We start from the raw sequence: 22,692 nt of genomic DNA, 5'->3' as shown, positions 1-22,692 counted from the left end.
GCTCGGCTGCCCTGTGACAACCGCTTTTTATTCAGGTGGGGACAGAAAAGTTGGTCTGAAAATTAAGCTGAAGTCCATACGGATGTATCTAGAGGGATATATCCCTTTGGCATTGCAGCTGCCCTGTCCAAGCCAGGTGGTATCAGATGCCAGCCTTCTGAAACTGGAATTAGCTCATGCTATCCCAAGGAGAGCTTGGTCTGTAATATTTTAGATTCTAGCAGATGTTGCACGTAATATTATCACTCTCACAAAGGGAGGCAGAGATGTAGAGTGAGACCCACCAGCCAGCTAATAAAAGGCCTAATGAAGAACAAAAAAAAGCTGCTAGTCACTGCAGAGATATGTTGCCCCCAGGAAATTAAAAACATGAATACCCTAGCACATGCAATAAACATCTCCTTTGTGTCTGTGTAAAAGCACCGAAACCTCTGGAAGATTAAGAAATGACAAAGATGCTTTTAAGTCCCCCACCACACTTCAGCTGCTTGCAAGCGGTCATGAAAAAGATGGAAGAGATCAGCCTGAATGTTGTGCAACTTTTATTTACCGGAGAACCCAACTTCAGAATAAATACCTGCAGCGAGGAGCGCACCTGTGTGAGGGCTGCGAGACAGCTGCCGCTCATTAAAGGGAAGAGGCGCCAGGTTAAAGCTGTAAAGGGGATGTAGAGTGCGAAAAGTGGGTTTTCTATGCTTTTCCTGTGCGTGTATTCAATAAAATTTGGCGATTTGGGACCCGCCGGTGCGGCGCAGAGCCCGCTCCCTGGCAGCAAGCGGGGGCCCATCCTAAGCAGAGCCCACCAGGGGAACGTATAGAAAATGTAGATCTATAGAATTGTTTCTAAACGCCTTCCCCCCGCCCCCGGTTGTGGCTCGCTCCCGCCACCGGCGGCGGGCGGGGGCCCGGGGCTGTGCGCAGGCGGGGGCGGGCAGCGCCGCTCCCCCCGCCCGGCCCCGCCGCCGCCGCATGCAGCGCCCGGCGATAAAGCGCCGGGGAGCCCGGCCGCGCTCGGCAGCGCCGCTCCCGCCGGCCCCCCCGGGCCCCCCCAGCCCCGCCGCTGCCCCGGGGGGCGGCAGCGCTGCCCCCGCCGCGATGCCGGGCTGGAGGAAGAGCCTCGCCCTGTGCCTGCAGCGGATGCAGGAGGACGGTGAGCGCGGCCGGGGGGGAAGGAGGGCTGGAGGTGCCGGGGTTTGCCCTCCACCTCGCCTTTTCCTCTTTATTTTGGGGTGGGGGTGTGTGTGTGTGTGTCTCCCTATGGAGGGGGGCGATTCTCCGCTGGCGCGGAGCTCCGCGAATGGAGGGGCTGGAGCGGGGGATGCTCTTCGTGCCGGTAAACTTTGCTGCAGCAAATCTGTCCTTCCAGCCTTGCTTGGTCTCTGCCTTTATTTTTTTTTTTTTCCCCCCCTTCTTTCAATGGTGGGGGCAAGCCTGAGCGAGAGGTGGCTGCGCCGTCCTCTCTAGATATTTAGAAAGGCTTGCAGCATCTGAGCTCTTAACTTTCCAAAGCTACCGGTGCTGCTGTTTTCAGCTGGTAATTCTTCCCAGTGCCCAGCTCCAGCTGGGGATTAAAGGGTTTGCGAATTGTACAGAGGACTTGTCGCGGTAATCTGATTCCTATTGTGCTGCTTACTGTTGCTCACAGTGACTGTGAATTATTTTGTTTACATGCTCAAGAGTGTGATGTTAAATAAATGCTGGACCTGCAGCTCATAAAAGTCGGGAGAAGACATCCACAAGGTGGCACAGCATAAGGGAGGTGTAAACCTTGCGCTCCGGCTCCTGGGTGCATTGATGAACAGGGGTGAGAGCGGTGGGGAAAGTTTATGGCTCCAAAATGAAGTGCCGTTCTCATGGGCTCTCATAAGACTCAGGTGGAGGAGCTGATCTGGGATGGGCAGAAGTAAGCAGCAATGTGTGTCTTATTAACCTCAGCTGCTTGGGTGCAAGTGGTTAACGGCAGGTTTTTCTTTTGCATCCCTTCCCCTGATTGCCTCTCTAGATGGTGCGCTGGTAAGCAGACTTACCAAATATCTGAAGCGGCACTGTTGCGTCATTTGGTGTGAGTAATGCAAAAATCAGGGAATTCTCTGGTCCTGCTGGTTAATAAGCATGGAGAGAAATTGGGCTGTTAGATGCCCTGTAAGGTGTCAGGACAGAGGTGTTAAGCTGCCGAGTCCTTCTGATGCCGCTTCCTTGCTCCCACCGCTTTGGGAGAACACCATCTGTTTCTGATATTGGACCCCTCTGGGACCATGGCTTCCACTCGGAGACTCCAGCCACCTGAGACAGAGCTGTTAAAAATCTTGTCCTGTAGAGGAGTAAATCAATCCCCTGTTCGACACACTGAGACCGTCGGTGTGAGTTCAGCTCTGTGATGGTGCAGTGCTTTGTAACGCTGCCCTGCTGCAGCTGACAGGGATGCTCTTGCACCACTGGACCAGGCTTTAAGGGCCTTATAAAACACTTAGAGCAGCCAGCTCTTGATGTACAGCTGTACTGGGTTAGCGTGTTTGCCAGGTTACTTTCGCTGCGACTTCGTATGTAGGTAGTGGCTCTTGTCTCTGGGGTCTATGTAGTGCCGTTCCTCCTCATCTTCCCTCCCTCTGACTTCAGTCCCAGCACTGCAGTGAGTCTGTGACTGGTGCGCATCCCTTCAAGTACGTTGGGCATTTTCCCTAGTGACATTGCATTTATTTCCAGGGGTGGCTCAAGAGTAGTCGGTCTTTGGAAGTTACCATTTAGTTAATCACAGAGTGGTTTATCTGGAGGAATAAATCTTGCAGGCTTGAGCTGATGTGCTGTGTAGAGGAGGAGGTATATGCCTGTGAAAAAATGTGCTGAGTTTGTAAGGAACTTCTTTCCCCAAGGCGACCGGTTTGATGGTCGTATTACAGCATCTTGCTCTGCAGGGGTAGCAGAGGAGGTATTTGGTAACATTTTTGTAGCACTGCAGTGTTAACAGGTATGGTATGGGGCTTAACTGGATGCTAGAGAAGGTTTCACAGCGTGTCACCTATAACGCTGCCAGGAAATCTCTGCAGGGTTCTGTTCAGATTTTGATTTTGCAAACCAACCTCCAAACCAGTCTATGAAGAAATACTGACTTCTGGTTTTCCTTATTCAAAACAAGTTGTGTCTGCCTTGTTGGCATCTCCAGGGCTATGCAGATGGGGTAGTTTTTGTTTCAGATATCTAAGCTGGGGAGCTTCTCTCCCAGGCATGCGTGCTCTGGCCCATCAGTGTGTTAACCTCCTCTGAGGACCACGGTACTCAAGTTTCCAAGGGAAGTGTCCTGGCGTTCAGCAGGAGCACAGTTGTGATTAGAAGAGTGGTATATTTTGGTTACTGAATATTAATGTGATGAGCATCTCTTGCAATTTGCAGCCATTCAGCGCTGGGTTGGAAGTGTTGTTAATCACAGTTGGCATTCAAAAGGTCAGCCATGGTGAGTGACATAGGGAAACGCAAGATAGACATGAACTGTGCTGAAGTATGATCGCCATTTCAAAACACCACCCACAGGGTCTTGCCTTAAAATTTCTGTCCCTCGGGGATGGGGTTGACTCCTGACCAGTACGCAGAAATGCTTCACTCTGTAAGGTGTTCTTGTTCCCCACCACGAGAGGGTTGGACATGGGATGTGCTAGTCCTTATTCTGTTTCATGCAGGAAAAAAAGGAATTGATGTCAATGGCTTGAAAATTCTTAGTGGAAAATGTGTCCCCTCCAGCCTGTATTGATAACAGCCCTGTTATTCCCAAGTCAGGGGCTTGATTTGCTTCTCCGTGTGTAACTGTGGGGTTGTCTCGGGCCTGGGAGCAGAGGTTAGAGCACGCAGCCTGGCAGTTCTGTCCATCGCTGTGTATACAGAGCTGCGCGGCCAGATCTCGTGATTTACCCCCCTGATAGCTGGTCCTCTCTCGGGGCAGTGGAGAGAACTAGTTGGCCATGCCAGACCCTTCCCCGTCCTGATCTTCCCCCTCGTGCCGCTGTCCTTTATGCAAGGACTGCAGGATTTGGGCTGTATCCTTGCTGCTCCCAGGCTTTACGTAGCAAAAGAAGCAAAGGCTAATTTCTGCTTTGGGAGCATGAATGCATGTGGGCAGGTGGGAAAGTCTCTGGGGATTTTGGCACATCTGAATGGATGTAGAAACTGGATGTCTAGAAAGGATAAACTGTATCTGCAGATTGAGCAGTGGAGATGCTTTTATCCGAACTGATGAAAATAAGTGTTATCTAGACGCATATGACCTGTACGACATGGGTCACAGTAGTGGGCAGACACCCTGTGCTAAACCCGAGACATTTTTCTGCTTCTACTGGGAGGGAATACAGAGTTTGAGTTTAAATTTAGGCAGTTGATATAATTCCCCTTCCTCCCCCAGATGGTTTTCTTTTAGTAAAACCAGAAAATTTGACTCTCACCTTAAAACTTCAATATGATGCTTTATTAAAAAACAAAAAAAAAACCCAAAACCAAACCACAACCCAAACCTTAAAGACTGATGTAATGGGATTACAAAATGTGAAGTGAGTTACCCACCCCTCGCATGAACCATGGGGCAGCTGGAAAGGAGCTGGGGGGAAAGGGGCGACTCGGACCTGTGCCAAAAAGTGACAATATTGCAGGAGTGCGTTGCTGCTGTTTGCTTCCTTCCCTGGTATATGGCTGCATGCTGGTTACCTTGGAAACAGCTGTAGGAGCACATAGGGGCATTTTGCTGCTGTGCAGCCGTGGGCAGAGGTGTCCCGTGGAGCGGGGGGAAAGGGAAATCCGTCGTGGTGCAGGCTGATCTGCAGGATGAGGGCAACAAAGTACAAACCCGTTGCAAGATCTCCCTTTCTCGCCTGCCCTATCTTGCTGCAGGTGCAATTTGGCAGGAATGGGACCCTGGGGAGAATTTAGCAGGGGGGTGGTTTTTCATGGTTTTGGCAGAGCTATTTAAATTTTTATAATGGGAAGGTAAAAATATCACAGCAGTCTGTCTTGAGGGGGTTTATAACAGCTGGGCTATAAACATCAGCTTTTTATTCTGTCCTCAGAACAGCGTACCAGGATGTTTTGCTCCATTGCTGTGAAACTATGATGATGACTGGAAATGGGATTCTTCTTTACTTAATCATACACATCAAGGAGAAACATCCCAATAAGATGGAAATTTGCTGGTTTTGCATGATTAGCAGAAAATTAGAAGATCTTTCATTGAGTTCCATGTTGTTTGTGATACACATGTGATGCGTAGAATAACTAAAATAGATTAACTGTTAAAAATAATGCGAATTGTCTTTTGTTCACTTACCCATAAACACTTTGATTTTGCAAACTGTGTGGCGTGCATAACGTGAAATCAGTTGAACTATTCTGCTGCTTAAAATTAAGTGTTTGCTCTTGTGCTTGCCACATCAGAAATAAGTCAGTCATTCAGAAAGGAGGTTTTTATATTTATCAAGTTGTCTTAGGACCATCTTTCAGTGCCAGGTTGAGTTTGTTCAGTTTTAATACGTTCCCTTACGGAGTCCTTTTGTCCAAACCTACAATGACATGATCTATTGTATTGGCACTTAATTTTCAGTAAAGAAATTCAACTGGATAGCTGTCACTTAAACAGTGTGCAGTTGAACTGTTCTGTGGTTGAAGGGCTGTTACGTTTGCCTGCTGAACGCAGCGTATTAATATATTCCTGTATGCGATGCTCTTACTTATGGTGCATCCAAGCTTCGTCAGAGACGAGGACTTGCACATGCAGCGCTCAGGAATTTATGGGCTGCTGTTTGTTGCTAATACTCATTGTACAGGCCACTGCTTTTAAACAAAATGTAAAAATGGAGGTTCTGACCCTCCAGTGAAGTGTGGTGGGGAATTAGGATTTCTTGAAGGCTGTGATGGTAATGCTTAAGGGATAATGTTCATTCATCAAACTGATGGGACAGCCAGAGCAAAGCCTGCTAGGCTTTCAGAGGGTCTTTTTCGTTCATTAATATGTTGATGTGGATTTGGCACCCATTGAGTGAGGGAGTAATAGCCGCACCCGAGCGCTGTGCTTGCCTGCTCCCCTCCGCGCTGGCTGTCACGCTGCGCTGGGTCGGGGCTGCTGCTTTTGATCCTGTACTTCAGCAATCGTAAAATTGAGCCCTGATCGAGAAGTCCTGCACAACTTAGGGATGAAGCCACAAGGGTTTTATGGAATGACTCTAAAGCCTCGTTGGAATTTGATTAAAGACAGAGATTGATCGTTGGCTTGCTTTTTGAAGTGGTTTGCCAGGTTTTACAACCTGAATGTGATTCTAGGTTCACAGAATTTGGCTGTATGAAACTGTAGGGACATCGTGTGGTTCTGCTCTCTCGCTTACGCTGTTAGACTCTGTAGGGCTTCTTGCAAAGGAGTTCTTATTAGCAATATCGAGTGATGATGCTCAGTGCTGAGCAAATGCATCAGCTGCAGTGGTTTGGCATGCTCTCCCTTTAGAGGTGCCAAGGTTGGAAAGTGTGGGGCGAGCCTTTCAGGAAGCTGAAGACCTTGATGAAAACCACGAATTGTGGTAGCCAGGAGAATTTCAGAGTGAGAAGGCTTGCCAGGTCTGCCTGGATTCGGGCCACGCTTGTTGTTCTCCAGACCTGTTGGCGTTGCTATGGGCTCATGCCAAGCATAGTGGAAAAGCACGTGGGCAATTCTCAGGAAGCAGATGTGGTATTTGAAACTGCTCCGGTCTTGAGCTGTGAGTGCAGCTGCTGACCCACAGGTCCTCTGATGCTCTGGGTTGCACTGAGATGAAGATCGCTCAGGTTAAACCAAGGTGTGTGGCAAGTCTAAGAGGTGGATGGTTTGTTCTGCCTTTTTTTGGTTTGCTGTTTGTCTCTTCTAAGTAGACACAAGTGCGGGGGAGCTGCTTAGTTATACCCCCAGCCAGGTATGTGGGCCTTGCTGGGTGGACAGCCAAAGGAGGGCTCTCCGCCAGGGCATGTGCTCTATGCCAGTTATCTCCTTCTGTGGTTAAAACTGTGTAGGCCTTCCTATGGGTGTCCTGTTTCAGAATAAAAATGACTATTTTGTTAATTATTTGACTTTATTATAGCGGAATGAAATTACTTATTTTGAAACAGAAAGGAGTTTACAGAGGTGTAAATATAGTAGAATAACTATCAGAGTATAGCTCCACTGAAATGATCCCTCTGTAGATGAGCCCTAAGACAGTGAATGGGGCATTTTTGGAGCTCTGCATCACATAAACGGAGCCATCTCTTTTGAAAGCCAGTCCTAACCCTTGAAGTTCAGAGCAATGATCTATGCCTGAAAGGCTTGCATAATGTCTAGAGCAAGTGGAAAACTTGCTGTGTTTTTCCTGCAATGATCCCTTTTCCCAGAGGAGCCACACGTCTCCTGCTCCAGTGAATGCTGGTGATGACACCACATGTGCGGGAGCTGCTCCTGCATGCATGTCTTGAGCCAAACGCAGTTATACCCTGTCTGTTTGTGTTCCTGAAATGGGTATAGCTACTGTGGATTGATACTGGTGTAACTGGGATTGGAGCATGGGCAGCATTTGATCTGGAAAATAAATCCCATGCTGATGGCCCCTGCTGGAAATGGTAGCTTCTCTTCTGCAGTGCTTGGCCTGGGTGAATCATGTGCTGGGATAAAACATCTCCTCTTGAAGAGTCTGCGCTTCATCCAGTTATACTTGATCTTCCTGTGGACTTCTTTCCTTGAGAGGAAAAGTAATGAAGCTTTCCATTTAAAATTCAAGTAGGATCATTTTTTTTTCCAGCCCTCTTGTTTTGTCAAGAGAATGAATTACCTTTTTTAATTTTCTCCCATTTTTTCCCTTTTCTTTGTCTTTGGAAGATGAAGGAATTGAAATAAGATAACTAAAACAAATAAATTCTACAATTATGGTTATTTCCCTGTTACTGACTTTCCCCCTCATTAATGTTAGATGAACTTGGCATCTAGTAATTACTGGCTTTCATTTTTGAGCCAGCACTGTTTTCTGGCTCCAGCAAAACTTGCTGATTCCACTGATAGCACTGGGAGTGCTGCTTTCCACTGGGAAATTAGTTCAATCAAATGTATTTTCCTCTGACAGCTTCAGGTATTTTGCATCAAGACCACTCCGCCTTTAGGGAGAAGGGGGCTACCATGTGCTGGTTGAGATCAAGGAAACGCGACGCATTAAGATGTAGTTAGATCCATGTCTTACCTGTGTGTTTAAGTAGAGGTGTCAGTGACCCTGCCAGCTAAACTGCTGCGTCTTGACGAGTAGAAACCTCTTGCTGAGGCTGCAAAATAAATTCAATTCTACACTCTTCAAGTTGTTGAATGTTGGTCTATAAAGCAATACACTTTTTTGCTTAACAACTTTATTTCCACTGTGAACAAGGCATTACAGAGCTTTCGTTTTAGTGGTTATATTAACCTCGGCTGCTGCTTTGTGGCCAGAATTGGAGGCTATTCTGAGTATTTATTTGGATTATAAGTGTTGTCACCTTTTCTTGTACATGTGATGCTGTTAGTCATCTTGGTGACACTTCATCCATCTGTGCAGAGAAATAAAGGTCCTGGCTTGCATTTGAGTATTGCTGCGTACGACCCAAGAGGGCAGCTGCTACTAGAGGCAAGGATTACATCAAGCTTGAGAGCTCTCACTTGGGTCCTGGGGGATGGAGCTGAGATTGGCCTCTGGATTTTTTTCCTCCTCTCTTCCATTAAAAAAAAAAAAAATCTTTACCTCTCTGTTCTCAGGGCAAAGTTTAGGTGACCCTACAGCATCTGGCACAGAGGGCCCCTGTCTTATCTTTGGCCCCAGTTTGACAAGAGCAGTCACCACCGAAGCACTGCGTAGACGGGGGGGGGGGATGGAGGGATGGGAGGACTTGTCTTTATTTGCATCCCCTTGCAGCAGATGCCTTGAAGCTTTAGCAACAAATGAGATGCAAAGAAACAAGGAGAAAAATAAGAGAATAAGGCAAACTGTCAGGCAATGTGACAGTTTTACAGAAATTAGCGATGCTAAGTTGCTCTTTTCTCACTTGGTACCAGTGTGCTTTCCCAATGCAGACCCAGTCCTTTCTATGTGTTTTCCAGGAATGGGGTCTCCCTCATTAAAAACAACTTGCCCAGATCCATTGCTTTTGGCTACTGGGAATCTGGGGAAACTCCCTGGGGCTGTCACAGTCAGATGAACTTAGCAAAGAGCTGGGAGGATGAGTTAGTAAATAGTTGTAGCAGCTTATCTCGGGGCTATGTGTTAATCCTGAATGGAGGGCACTATTGGGAATGAATATTTTGTTTCTAAATTAAATGTTCTTTTGCTTACCTTTTTTCTTGGAATAGGAGGTAGTCAATCGCCTTATTGTACGTGCAGTCATGTCCATTAAAAAAAATCCCCAACCCTCACGAACCTCCCTTTTGTGATGGGAGGGCTGGTAGATCTGTGTGAGGCAGGGAGCAGTGCCATGGTGCTGCCTCTGTCTTCCTCCTGCTTGGGAGCATCATCTCTTCACCCTTCTCCCATCTCTGGTTTTCCCCTTCGAGCTGGGGGTATAAGTGGTCTCTTTGGCTGGCAGTCTTCAGTGACTTAAATACCCTCTCGTGGCCAGCATGCTGCGAGGTCTTGCTCTTCTCCTGGGCCCTGGAGGGATGCATCCTGCAGGAGCAACACTGATGTCTGTGCTTGGTGCAGGACACTGCTCCTCAGTGCTGGTATGTGGTTGACCTGCCTGCCTTATATGCAGGATTTGGACATCGTCGACAGCTCCTTGCCTCTTTTGTACCTCAGTATCCAGAGATGATGTGGTCTTGTGGATACTGTTAATGGTCTCATTTGCCTACTCATTCCTGTTGATGGCTGAGGTCCTTTAAACTGCATGAGTATTTTTTTTTTTCCTTAAATAAGGAAGTCTTTCTAGACCAATAAGAGGGAATGGGGAGTGGAGGAAGAAATCTTAAAGCTAATGCTCAGTCCTAGGAAAAGTGAGTGAATGACCAGTGGCAAAGCTGTTAGCAGCACTGGAGGAGATGAAAGACAGGAGCTGCTTTAACTCTGCACTGCAGAAATCAGTCCAAGTTGCTAGAGAGTGAGTGAGGATGAAAGAGAAATAACTTGTATTCCTGCCTTTTAAAATTTTTTTTAAATAGCGCTTGCAGACAGCTTTTGAATAACTGGCTTAAATAGGTCTTTAACAAAGAAGTGACAAATTGTGGAGGTTCCCTCTTGGTTGGAAGATAGCCGTGAATAACACGTTTGGGCTCTGTCCCCACATGGGGCTGGAGGCTGGTGTGCTGCCTCTAGGTTGTTTCAAAGAAAAGTAAGGTTCAGGCATGCGTTTACATGAGATGTTGATGCTGTGAGCATGCTCCAACCTGCTGGCTGTATTTAGCTACTCCAGCCTGTTTCATGGGCTTCGTGTCCTTCTTTACATCCCATCCAAACACCTCATGCCATAGCACCTGGTTGCATTAAATAGTCCAGTGGTAACTACAGCAATTCCAGTGTGGCTGGCACTTATTAATCAGTAGGTTAGTATTGGGGATTGAGCTGCAGGCCTTTTGGTCCTGTGCCTAGCTCTGTTCCCAACTGAGTGTAGGGCTTTGAACAAAATAAAATTATTGTTTAGTTTCTCAGAGTGGTGGGGAATTTTTCTGTCAGTTGAAATTAATGGGACTGAGGAGTTCTGTGCCACTTGGAAAACCAGTCTGCAAACCTCTGCGTGCCCCAGCCTTCACATCTGCAGAACATGGTAATGTACCATACTTTCAAAGGTCTTGATGCTGAGGTCAAAACAGATATGAAAGTGAAGTTATTGAGTGTAACTTCATGGCTTTCTCTGCTTAACATTTTCGCATTCAGAACCATAGCAGCTGTGCCAAATATTTGGGGAAAAATGACCAAAATGTGGTAGAAAATGCCTTTCTGGCACAGGATTGTAAATCTATTGCAGCACACAGCTGAGTAGAACAAAAAGCTCATTTTAAATGAGTAAAAACTTCCCTCTACAGTAATGATCTGTGTGGTGAGCTTACCAGCTATCTAATCTAGTTTCCATCCGTTACATCAAGTGATAATCCTCTAGCAAATTAGGTGCTGTTAGCAGCGTTTCTGTCAGCCTGGGTCTGGCTGCACATCTAGGCAACCTGCCTTTGAGGAATTTCAAAATTCACCCTAGTTAGTCATGCTGCTTCCTCAGCCTCTGGAGACGGCGTTTCAAACGTAACACAAAGCTGAACTGTCTGTCTTGCTTGTTTAATTGTATTTATTCTGCTTTTCCTCCCCCCCGCCACCTGCCAAGGGTGTTTGGCCATGTATAGAGATGGCTCCTGGGTTGTTTTTTTGGAATAGCCATTGTAATTGGCTTTTTGGCATATCCTGTCCTACTTTAATATAACTTTGCTGTCACTGTGCTTACACAGGAGCTTGTTAGTAAGTGGGCTGGGCATCAGAAGCATCAGAAAGAAAAAAATTGCAAACCAGGCTGTGATGCTTGACTTCTCTAGGGCTTGCTATAAGGGGAGGCTCCCTGGCTGTAACGTGTCCTCACCTGGGGACGGGCTGTGCAGCCGCTGCGTGCCTCCAGCTGGCAGAGCCGGGCTTGTTCGGTGATGAACCCTGCGCTGCTCTGGCAGCCGGCGCTACCCCTGCGCCTTGGGGCTGCCCCTGGCCAAGGGTCACATACTGCCCGGGAGTAATTCGGTGACGGGCAACAAGGCGATGAATGCCATCCAATTTCTGCCTCTGAATAATTAAGAGGGAGCGTGGCTTTTGGCCAGGGAGCACCGTCCTCTGCCACCCATCTGCTTCCCTGACTGTTGCTTGAAGCAGCTGTTCCTCTCCAGGGGCTTCTCGGCAGGGCATGGGGACGCTGATTCCTGACCACCCTTCATTGCCTTGCCACTGACTCATCTAGTGAGCTTAAAGTCCTCAGGGTGCCATTTTTCTGTGCTGCTTCTCTCCCACAAAATCCTGCCACGATGTTTAATTGCAAGCTGCAACATTGGTGCTTGGTTTTAATGCAGTGGTGGAGAGCGTGGAGGTGGGAGCGAGGGACGGGAGCTGGAGGAGCGTGGAGCGAGGGGGCTTGTTTCCCTGTTATCTCCCTCCACAGCTGTGAGTTTCTTGCAGAAATCCAGCTCTCGCGCAGCTGGCTATAGGCTGGAGGTGCCGTTCAGCAGCGTACGGGGAGAGCAGTGTTGAATTACACCGCAGGGAGATCCCTCGCGCTCGGGTCTTGGCGCGATGGGCGTGCTGTCAAAGCCGCTGCGTAGAAGTGGGGGATCTTTTCAGCAGGGTGTAAGGGAAAAGCACTGACAAAGCAGCCTTGCGTTACAGGGGCAGGTAGCGATGGCTACCTCTGCAGTGTTTTAAAACAGCTGAAAAATTTCCTCTGTGTATGAACATGTGCAGGCTTTTTTTGATGTGAATCTAACTCGAGGGTGAATTGACTCTAGAGGCTTTTCATAGCCCCTAAGTAGGTGCAATATCCTTACTAGCTGTGCCCCTGTACAGTGGGGTAGTCCAGCATTTGACCTGTTGAACCTCAACACCAAGTAAGTGAAAGCCAGGAAAACACCCTAGAGTTTTGACAGCCCCCAGCTTTGCAAACGCATCTCTGGACACTGTGCCCCACTGCAAACCCTACTTCTTCCCCACCCACAGCTTTCCTTGTTCAGAGTTTCCCACCGGAGCCCAGCAGATTTCCTCGATGAATGACCGCTTTGAGCTGAGGTGACAGTTGGTGTCCATGTCCTGTTTCCCATCTATCTGTCACCTCCTCAGCCTGCTGCTAACCAGCAGGGTTCGTTAGCCACTGGCAAGCTATTAAACCCTTAAACAGCTTTGACACAGTGAGTTAGTCGGGTTCATGAGTCGGAGGTGAAATAGGCCCTATCATTCAACACATACTTTGATCTGTGCTGTGAGTGGAGAGTGTGCTTTGGGGAATGTTGTGTGAGTAAAGGGGGTAGAGCTCTTTGAAGAGAGAATTTTTTTGAGATATTTCCTTCTTTTTCACATGTAGGAACTTGGGAGTGGAAAAGAACAATTTGGGGATGGGTAGGGGGAGTAGGAAAACTCATTTATGCAGCCAAGTAAGCAAGAGAATGGACGTGGTTTGTTGGACTGTGCCATGGCTGCATGGGTTTATTAGTGCAGCTCTCTTCTAGTGTATGATATTCCCATTTCACTGCAAGATAAGACAGACACAGATCTGCTCAAAAACTCCTTTGTGGAAAGGTGTCCTCTTCCCAGGAGGTGGTTGCTTCCCACTAAGAGAGGAAGTCCATCTTCATGGCTGACTGCTGTGACCCAGCATTGGAAGGGACCTCTGGGGTCTACGTCCCCTGTGAGTGAGATGTTAAAGCACCAATCATCCAGGATAATACTGTTTCAGGAGCTCATTGATTTTTTTTTTTTTTTTTTTAGTGGAGGGAAGTGAGTTAAAATGATGAGTCACTGACCTATTTGAAAATGAACAACCTCCTCAGTGTCATTAGGAGCTGGTAATAGATCATCCTGGACAAGCGCTGGTGAAAGGGGATTAAGGGGTCCCCTCGTGCCTGCTGCTGCACTCGCCATTTTTCTGTTTTTTATGGGTGAAGCAGCAGCATACCTTTATATAAAAAGCCACAATTTCTTGTAAGTGTAATTGAAATTTTAAGAGTCTAATCCTTACTGGTCCAGCTATAATTGTTACAGAAAAAGAAAGAATAATAACACAGTTAAAATAGTTATACATTCGTGTTACTCACCAAGGGGATATGATGTTCATATTGATGGTTTCTTCTTCCCCAGTTAGGATCTGCTTAGGGTCGTTTTTGTTTACTAAGGTACTTTCACACGTTTGCTCATCAGTCTGCAGCTCCAGGTTATGTTACAGCTTATGTATGCTGGATGCTATTTGTTCTCTTCATTATCCCTACAAGCAGTTTCGTCCAGCTCCAGGTGTGCATGTCTTTAACTGATGATGGGTAAGTTGTTTAGAGCTGTGAGGTCTCCAGTGTCAAGTCTGTGTGCCATCGCTTGCCACCCTGTGCTGGTGTTCCCCTTGGCCACATCCTGTATCTCTGCTCCTCAAGTGCACTGTTTCTCCACACTGTGTCATCGTGTTGGTCGTAAATATCTCATTCGTCATAGAATAACTGCTTGTTACAAATGCCCTTATAAAACTATGGTTGTACCACACAGAGATGCACAATGAAGCCATAGATACCTGGTCAATTAGAGAAATTGCTGCCACAGCTGAATCAAGTAAAACAAAGCTGTGGGCAGGTCAAGAAGAGCTTGGACAAAGCAAAAGCCTGGTGAGCCTCAGGGCTGAGGCCTTGCAAGCTCAGTACAGAGCTTACAGCCCGCTACTGGCCATAGCAATGCCATGTTACAGGGCTGCGTGGTTGCACTGCTGTAAGCAGAGAAGATGCACTGAAGAGTCATCGGCAATAAGGAAAGAGAGACTGACGCTGTTTTGTGCTGGGAGGCAAAAGCGGGGATATGTGCCCTGTATTTAGGGGTGGCTGTGGTCTCTCTGTTGACCCGCTGGTCTTGGATGTTGTGCCCTTGCTGAGGAGACCCGGCAGTGATGGATAGTGGGGCTGGAGATGGTGTAAAGGACCTTTCCTATTAGAGAGCTCTTTGCGTGAGGATGTCTGAATTATCTCGCAGGCCAATTCCCTGCAACTTTTCTCCTCTGCTCTCCTTGTTCCTCCCTGTCTGGGCTGAGGAGCTGCTTGCTTGTTCTGGGCTTTAGGTAGCCACGGGAGGTGTGGAGAGGACGTGGAGAAATGAGTGACTGCGGGTCTGGCCTTCTTATTAATTTGTAAAATGCTTTGGGATCCCTCTTTATGAGAGGTGATGAACAAATGTAAAATTTTGATTTTTAAAATTGAATAATACAGTAATGATTTTATTTTTTCTTCTTGTAATGTAGATTAACATTGAGTCCATGCTTATTTGCTCTCTTGCTATAAAAATTTCAGTCCCTGCCTCTTGATCACTTCTTTCCTATCTCTGGTACCTACGCAGGGCTTTGGGATAATAAAGTGAAAATCTGCTGCTGAAGTATCTTTTAGAGGTTTTATGCCAAGCCATGACTTTGGGAGTTTGGTCAGTGTTGTATGCAGATATGATCAATAAAGCTCCTAGTTATGTACTTTGCTATTAAGTCTTAGTTCATTGATTTAAGGAGTTACCAGGAACTAGGGAAATAACATGGTTAATTAAGTTAATTGGATTGTAAGGTCTGCAGGGATTGTGCCTTTCTGTCTGCTCTCTGAAGCACCTCAGACACCTCTGATCACTATAAAATAATGACTTTTTCTTTCCACACACTGGCAGTTGAGACTATTTAGTTGCTTTAAAACTATTTGCGTTTCAAGGCGACTAATTTCTACGTGAGCCATGGAGTTACAGCTTCGTAGCCCTTGGCTTTAGAGGCCCAGGTAGAGGTGGAGAGGAGGATTCTTAATAGGGCTCAGCTAAATGATCCCAAGGAATCTGGATCCTTGTATTTGTTTGCCAAGATGCCTTGCTAAGTGCTTACTTGTGTTTTTAGCAAAAAGCCTGTGGGGCAACTTCTAGTGTGTTGGTATTTTATATCTTGGCCTTGGAGTTAATTTTAATTACATTCCTCTTGCCATCCAGCAAGGCATGTGAAGAAATAATACATCAGGCTTTAACAGATCTATTCTGTGGCATCCATTTTTCAGGGAAATAAGTAAACAGATCTCCCCCTGTCTAAAATGGAAATTTATTCTGGGTATATAAAGTGAAATCTAGCACGGAGGTATTCTTCTGAAGCTTGTATTTCTTCTAATTTATAGCTCCTCTTCTTTTCCAAGTGAATTGGAGACTTAAACCTCCTGTTATGGGTCTGTAATTTATGTTTTCAAAATTTTACGATTGTTATCTTTCAGTGTTTTTATGAAGCTCTGCTGTGGAGGTGCTCAGATAAGGTTGTATATTAAGTATTAGCCAATTCACTAGGAGCAAAACGGGGATTATAAATTACCAGAAACACTCTCCCTCCGTGTGAGCTCATTCTCATGTTAATTTGTTTAACATCTCTTGAAGAATTAGAGAAGACGAGCTATGCAAAGATGGACTGGATGAAGCTAGTATGCAGCGGCTGGCAAACTGTACTTGGGCTTACCTGCATAGTGACTTCTTGTCACTGCGGACAACCAGATTGCGTGAGGTTCCCCTGGCATCTGTTGTGGGTCTGGTAAAAGTCAACCCTTTCGTTGATGACCTACTGAAGGAAAAGGGAATATGCTCATTGCGTTTTTAAGACGGCACCAAGTTGTAAGCTGTCACGAAAGTATTTGTGAGGAAAGCATGGACTTGGTAATCTCTTGAGACACCTTCAGGAATATTTTCGGATTCCTGTGACTTTATGGGAAAAGCAAGGAGTAAATGATACTGCGGATGCTTGAGGACTGCCTTTTGTCCTTGTATGAATTAGGGCTTCTTGTGTGTTTTTGTTTTTTTTTTTTTTTCTTTTCCCTAAGTGAATACTAGGGAGAAAGGGAGGTGAAGGGAGAAAGCACTCCTGTACTGCTTGGCCATGCACCAATCAAGTGAAGAAAATTCTTGAAATTGTATTTATCTAGTGATTTATCTTGAAACTCTCCTTTTAAAGTTTTAATTGTAGACCTAAGCTATCTGTGCCTCCTGTATCACGCTTTCTGGGTGTCCTGGGGCTCTTCCCCATGTTTCCAGTCCCACAGGATCCAAGGAGTCATCCAAACCTGGAAGTGAAACAGGGTGTGGGTTTTTTTTGTTGTTGTTTTGTTTTGTTTCTTCCCAGCCAAAAGCTCAACATATTTTAATTTAGGAACCTATCTGCTGCCCCAAATCCAGATGGGGGAGCAACCTGGCATTTTTCTTGTTCACGTGGCTGTTGTGTTTTTCCTACTGCTGTTTTTCAAAGTGAAACAAATTGTCACAGAAAAGGTTACTACTTCCATGGTGCTATCTGTGATGGTATAAATGACCCATTCCCCCTCTTGCCCCACCAATTGTCTTGCCAGGAAAATGCTTAATCCTAAATCTGGCTAGCCACACTTCTCTCTACTATTCTGCTGCATGTTGATATGAAGTGGTACTTTTAAAATTAATTTCTACATGATAAACTTGGTTTTCAGTATTTTTTTTAATTATCAAATAGAAAGTAAAGATGGGCTGGTGGTGGTGTGGGGCTGTTGGGGTTTTTTATTCTCCTAAGAGAGGAAATATTTCTTTACAAAAATGCCTTCCTTGAAAACAGCCAACTTATTTCTTCCTGGGAGGATGCAGTAACTACTACATGTGGTTGGGACAAAACCAGAGGTATTGAAGAAATGCCTACCCCAACAGTAACTGAACTCCATGAGGACAGGTTTTCTGAAGCATCTGAGTATTGCAGGGTTGGAAGCAGGATTTGGTGGTGTGTCTGTGGTGCTTTTTTTGGTGTTATGTGGGGTTTTTTGTGTGTGTGTGTTTTTTTTTTTTTTTTTTTTTCCTTCTGCACGTGGATGTGTGTGTTAAAATCTTGCCTGCAAACACCCGCATTTGCAGAAGCTGGCTATCACTTGAATGAAAGACTGTCGTCTTGTCTGCTGTGCCTGATGTATGGGTAATCTTACTGTCATCAGTGGCAAATTTATTGGCTGCACTGTGATTAGATGGAGGGCAATGGAGTTGTGCAAGCAGTGCAGTGTACCTTGCTCTCTGTTGCGTTGCCATCCCCGTGGACAGGAGGAGTAGGAGAGGAGAGGGTGCTGGGCCGGTCTGCCATCGGTTCATCATGCTTTTTGGCAGCGAGCATCTATTGCTCTTGACCAGTTCCCTGCAAAGCTGCTGTGAGAGATGCATGACCAGGCATATAAAGCTTGCCCTCCTCGGTATTTAAAGCTTGCTAGGTGTTTCTGCAAATGCCTCTCCAATTTCTCCCCCAATTTACCCCCAAGTCCCATTATGCAGGATTATTCCAGCTGCTGCAAGAAGCTTCTCAAAACGGACAGGCTGTCCTAGCTAGTTAATCAGCTCTTCCCCATGTTAGCAAACCCCTTTTCCTAGCTAATTTCCACTGCCTGAATGTTACAGGCTCTCAAATTAGTTTTGAGAGCTTGTGGTTATGTGTGAGCTGAAGCAGGGCAGGGGAAATGATGCTCCTGGAGGGCAAGGTGAGGGCTTGCCAGGGCTCCTCAGTTTTGCCTTCTCCAGAAACCTGTGGACGCCATGAGCTTCCACTTCTGTAAACCCAGTGGAATACAAATCTCCATGGTATGGAACAAGGAGCTTGTAGCTTAGCCGTCTGGCGTTAAGTATTTTAGATCTAACGAATTGCGTTATTCAGGCTGCAATCTTTTAAACGACATGCAGAGCTGAGCAGGCCTGTCCTTTCTTCCCAGGCTACTGAGTCATCGGAGAGGCTGCTGCTTTTCTCTCTCTCAGTAACTGATAGTGGGGTATAAACTGTTTGGTCACATTCAAGCACTCCTGTGAGCAGCAGGGATGTTCTTCCAGCTTTATTCCAATGGCACAGTGCTGGTGTGAGCACTGCATTACCTGTGTGGGTACAGCCAGCTTTCAGGTGGCAATCCTGAAATCCTCTTTTCTGGCAACAGTGATGGCTGTCATCGCAATCTTTATCCTAAGGGACACAGTAAGCATAACCTATGTTGGTTTAAACCCCCTATGCACACAGAAATGCCTTTGCTGCTAGATCTCTTTCTGTGTGCAACCACTGCTCAAACTGCAGCTGCATCTTGGGCTGTGAGATGTCCTGGATTTCCCCAGCCTGCAGGAGGAGTCGTCACTGGAAACCTCACAGTGGGATTCCTGACCTCACAGTGGGATTCCGGTAGGAATGACAGTGCTTGCGTGGGTGTTGCAAACGTTAAAGGGATAAACGCCAGCGCTGGAGAAGGGGAAGAGGCCACAGGAAAGGAGATGAGCAGAAGAGCTGGCGCTGATCCTCTTGCCCAGGACCAGAAGCCGCACTAGGCAAAATGCCGTTGTCAGTGAGCTATGATGGAAATCTCATGACATCTGGAGGAGGAATGCCAAAGTGCTTCTGGAGGAGAAAGATTGCTGGTGAGAATTGAGAGCTCTTGCAAATGCATTGCTCTTGAGCAAAGAGGAATTCAGAAGTTGAACCCAGTGAAGGGATGCAAGGTCAGGTAAGTGCATTTGTTCTGTGAGCCCCCAACTCCCCTTACCTGCAACCTGAACACCCACGCAGGGAGCCTTTTGAAGTAGTCATTTTACTTTATCTATATGCGTAGGCTGTCTCAGGCAAAACACCAGAAATCCATCCCCAAAAAAAGAGAAGAAAGAGAATAGTAAAGCACCTCCAAACTACTCCCAAGTGCTGCCTCTGCAGTGGATACAGCTTCCAGCAGCACAAATCACTGCATTGCAAACAAGCAAAACAGAGGAGCTTGCACCTGAGTAATGAAATAAGCTGCAAAAGTCAAAATAAATCCTGGCAAGCAGCTCAGCAACAGCTTGTTTAGTTCTCAGGATTTTTTTTTTTTGGGGGGGTGATGGTGAAACAAGATTTAAGCACTAAAAAAACTCTTGAAATAGTCTTCCCCCACTGTGAGAGTTAGTTTGCAGCAAACTGCTTATGTCTGGCACTAAGACTTGGGTGTAGAGAGAGGGAATAACAGTTTGAGGCTATTTTGAATTGGCTTGGGAGACTGAGCAGTGCAATGTGTCTCTTCACTTGGAGTTTCAAACAGATCTCGGGACACTTGTCCCTTTTGTGCCCTGGCTGGCACTGCCTTGGTCTAGCCTTCCAGTGGGTGTTTCAATCCGCCGTGTCCATGGAGTCTCCTTCTCTAGCCTGTTGCGGTAGCATTTGTCATCCCTCAGTGGTGAGCACCAGAGATGCTCTTGCTGCACAGCAGCTCCCACCGCATGGACGAAGCCTTTACCTGTCCAGGGCCACTGTGACTCGGGCAATTTGTCAGCTAGATTGTCTGCTCTGCCTTGTGCACTTACGCAGGGTACTTGGCAGTCCACGGTGGACTTGAAAGCTTACCTGTCTTCTCCTCTTGACACTGGCGATGCTGAAGTGTCACTCACTCCACATTATTCTCAGGGTTGTTATGGACCTCTTCTGGGGAGTTTTCTCATTTTTATGGCTGCTTGTCTGCTAAGCATCTTTATCAATGTCCCAAACCCCTGAAGGACACTGTGACCAGAAAGAAGAGGCCATCTAGCTTTCTCAAGAGCTTCAAGGCTGGGACCTGAAGAAATAAGGCAATAGAAGACACAAAGGCTGGGAGGAATGCAAGAAGGTGCACAAGAGTTTAAATACAAGCTGGTGGCTTTATCTCACGGTGGAAAGATGGTGGGGTACCTTTTAGAAATCTTTGCTACAGCTTGATAAAGTTTAACTTTGTGAAAGTGATGATTTAGTTATTCTGGCCTCTAAAATGGACCGCCCTTTCCTGCCTCCTCGCACAAATAAGAATTGTAAAATTCTTAAGCCAGTGTTGAGAAATACAGTTATAGCTCAGGTCAGAGACAGAGATGTGGATGTGTGAGGGTTGCTCACCCCCTCCCCAGTGTGCTACCCAGCTGTGGCATTACCTTACTGCTCAGGACTGCTTGGCCATGCTCTCATGTACTGTTGTCGCTGTCTTTGTCTGGCTGTTGAGCATCATCAGACAGCTGGTCTGGGCTTGTCTGCTGGACGCCTGTCCTCTCCCAGCCCTCCGATAACACTTTCCATCTTTGCTTTTTCTGTGCAAGGTTTTGAGGCATCGCACACACCAGTATCCTTTCAGGTCATCAGACGCGTGTTAGTTACAGCACTGGCAGTTTTCATTCACTGTCAGCAATGCTTACTTCTCGAGTTCCTTTTTTATTTTTCCCCAACGCTTCATTTTAAGCAGATGGTTGGAGGCTCTCCCTGTTGGCAGGCTTCAAACGAAGATGCTGTAGGATGGAATTTGTTTGCCCAACTTAGCCTGTCTGCCTTCCCTCGTTGTAGGAGGGAAATCAGTGGTTTGTTTCCTTTTGCCCCAGTTTGGATACCCAGCGTAGCCGTGTGAAGCACAGCTGCAGGGGCTGCTTTCCCCCTTATGGCTGTAAAGGGGAGCTGGGGTGTCTGCCTGGTGTGGAGACACCCACACCGCAGAGTCCAGGCGTGGCCTCGTAGTAAGCGATGGGTGTAATAAACAGGGCCCAAACCCTCTGTTAAGACTAGGGGTGTTGTAATGAGGCAGGTGAAGGCATCTGGGGAGGGCGGGTGTCCCTGGAAGCTGCTTTGCTGACTTGGAGGCAGGAGGGAATGGAACTGCAGATTCAATAAAAGTGAAATTTGTGGTGTTCTTTAGCAGAGGCTGTGGTTAGTGATACAGACATGCCAGTCAGTCCATTAAATCCTAACCTCACATACCAAGTCCTCAGAGACCTCGCTTTCAAAGCAGGCGGCCTGTGAAGGTGGCTAAGGGCAGGAAGAAATGAATGAGGGAAAGATTTGGTGTCCTAGGTTGGAGGGGTGTCTTGGCTGACTGGCAGATGGCCTCTTTCGTCTTTGGCCTACTCAAAAGACCAACTACTTGGTGTAAATCCCTGCCCTGCTGCTTCCTAAAGATCTTTGTTTAAGGTAGTCCCTTCTGCCCACGTTTCCTCCAGCATACTGCAGGCATCAGTTTAATTAGAAATAAAAATTGATTAGTGTGGTCCCTTGTGGGTCTTTCAGAGGTTTGGCAGCAACTGCAAATAATGTGTGTGCAGCTGCTTAGTGAGGGGGTGAGATGGCTGTTACTCCTCTTAAAAATTGATCAGTGCTATTCCTGGGTATTGATCTGAGCCTCCTGGACAGGAGATGAGCCAGCCCTGTCCAAGGGCAGGTGGGTGGCACCTTCTCGAGGAGACTGGGAAAGCAGCCCACTATCTGGGAGAAGAAAGTTTACTCTTCTTGGTCCTGTCTTGTATTTTAACCTTTTCTTTTTTTTTTTTTTTTTTTTTTGTTTCGCCCTCTAAGAACTTCCCTTACAGTCATGCTTACAAGTTTTGGGTATGGAAGTCCCCAGTGTTTAGCACGCAGTGGAAGCTGGAAATGGCACTCGGGCTGTACAGATCTAGCGCATGTCAATGTTATCTATTTGCTTGGGGAAAATATGCATTGCACCTCCCAGGCATAATTCACTATAGTGGCTGCAGGCAGGATGCCACCGCACCGAGGAGCTTTGCTCTAGCTCATTACAGTATTGTATTTTGTTGGTTTGTGGCAGTAAATGAATAGATCTAAGTCTGTGTTGGCACAGTGGGAAAAGCAGTCTGTCTGCTGGTGGCTCCAGTGCTTGTCCTTGTCATCCTTTCCTATTGCTCTTCATTCACAAAAGTCCGCGTGCTTTGCTGGGCTCCCCCCAGAGCTACGTGTGTATCTCGGCTCTGTTAAATGAGAAGGGCAGGCAAGGTGTGGTGGGGTGAGGACCTTGCCTAAGGAAGAAACATGCCTGCAAGCCAGAACCGGGAGTCCCTCTGCACTGCTATATGGGATTAAACACTGCCGTACAGCTCATCTTGCTAGCAGGAGGCCAGAGAAGTGATGCCTGGTAAACGACCACCTTTGCGTCATGTATTCCCCCTCCTCGTCACCTCTGTCCCCTCCTGAAAGCTGAGCTTGGCTTTTCCTTTGTAATAAAAGCTGATTAGGGGAGCAAGATATCTGGGAGGGTTTTTGAGTCCAGATTACTTG

At 46.8% G+C, this 22,692-nt stretch overlaps 1 protein-coding gene across 1 annotated transcript in view; it reads left to right on the top strand.

Moving 5' to 3' along the window:
* Positions 1 to 1,095: 1,095 nt before the first annotated feature.
* The window catches only part of GRIP2 (glutamate receptor interacting protein 2), a gene marked incomplete at both ends in the record, with an annotated part of 287,551 nt that continues 265,954 nt past the window's right edge, over positions 1,096 to 22,692 (top strand). The window contains one exon of the mRNA XM_082321071.1: positions 1,096 to 1,150. Within this exon, the coding sequence (XP_082177197.1) occupies positions 1,096 to 1,150 (55 nt within the window). The remainder of the gene's footprint in view (positions 1,151 to 22,692) is intronic.

This window comes from Platalea leucorodia, assembly GCF_965183815.1.
Source record: "Platalea leucorodia genome assembly, chromosome: 9".
Lineage (NCBI taxonomy): Eukaryota > Metazoa > Chordata > Aves > Pelecaniformes > Threskiornithidae > Platalea > Platalea leucorodia.
Note: the sequence above shows the minus strand (reverse complement) of the source record. Positions and strands in the feature narration are given on the sequence as shown.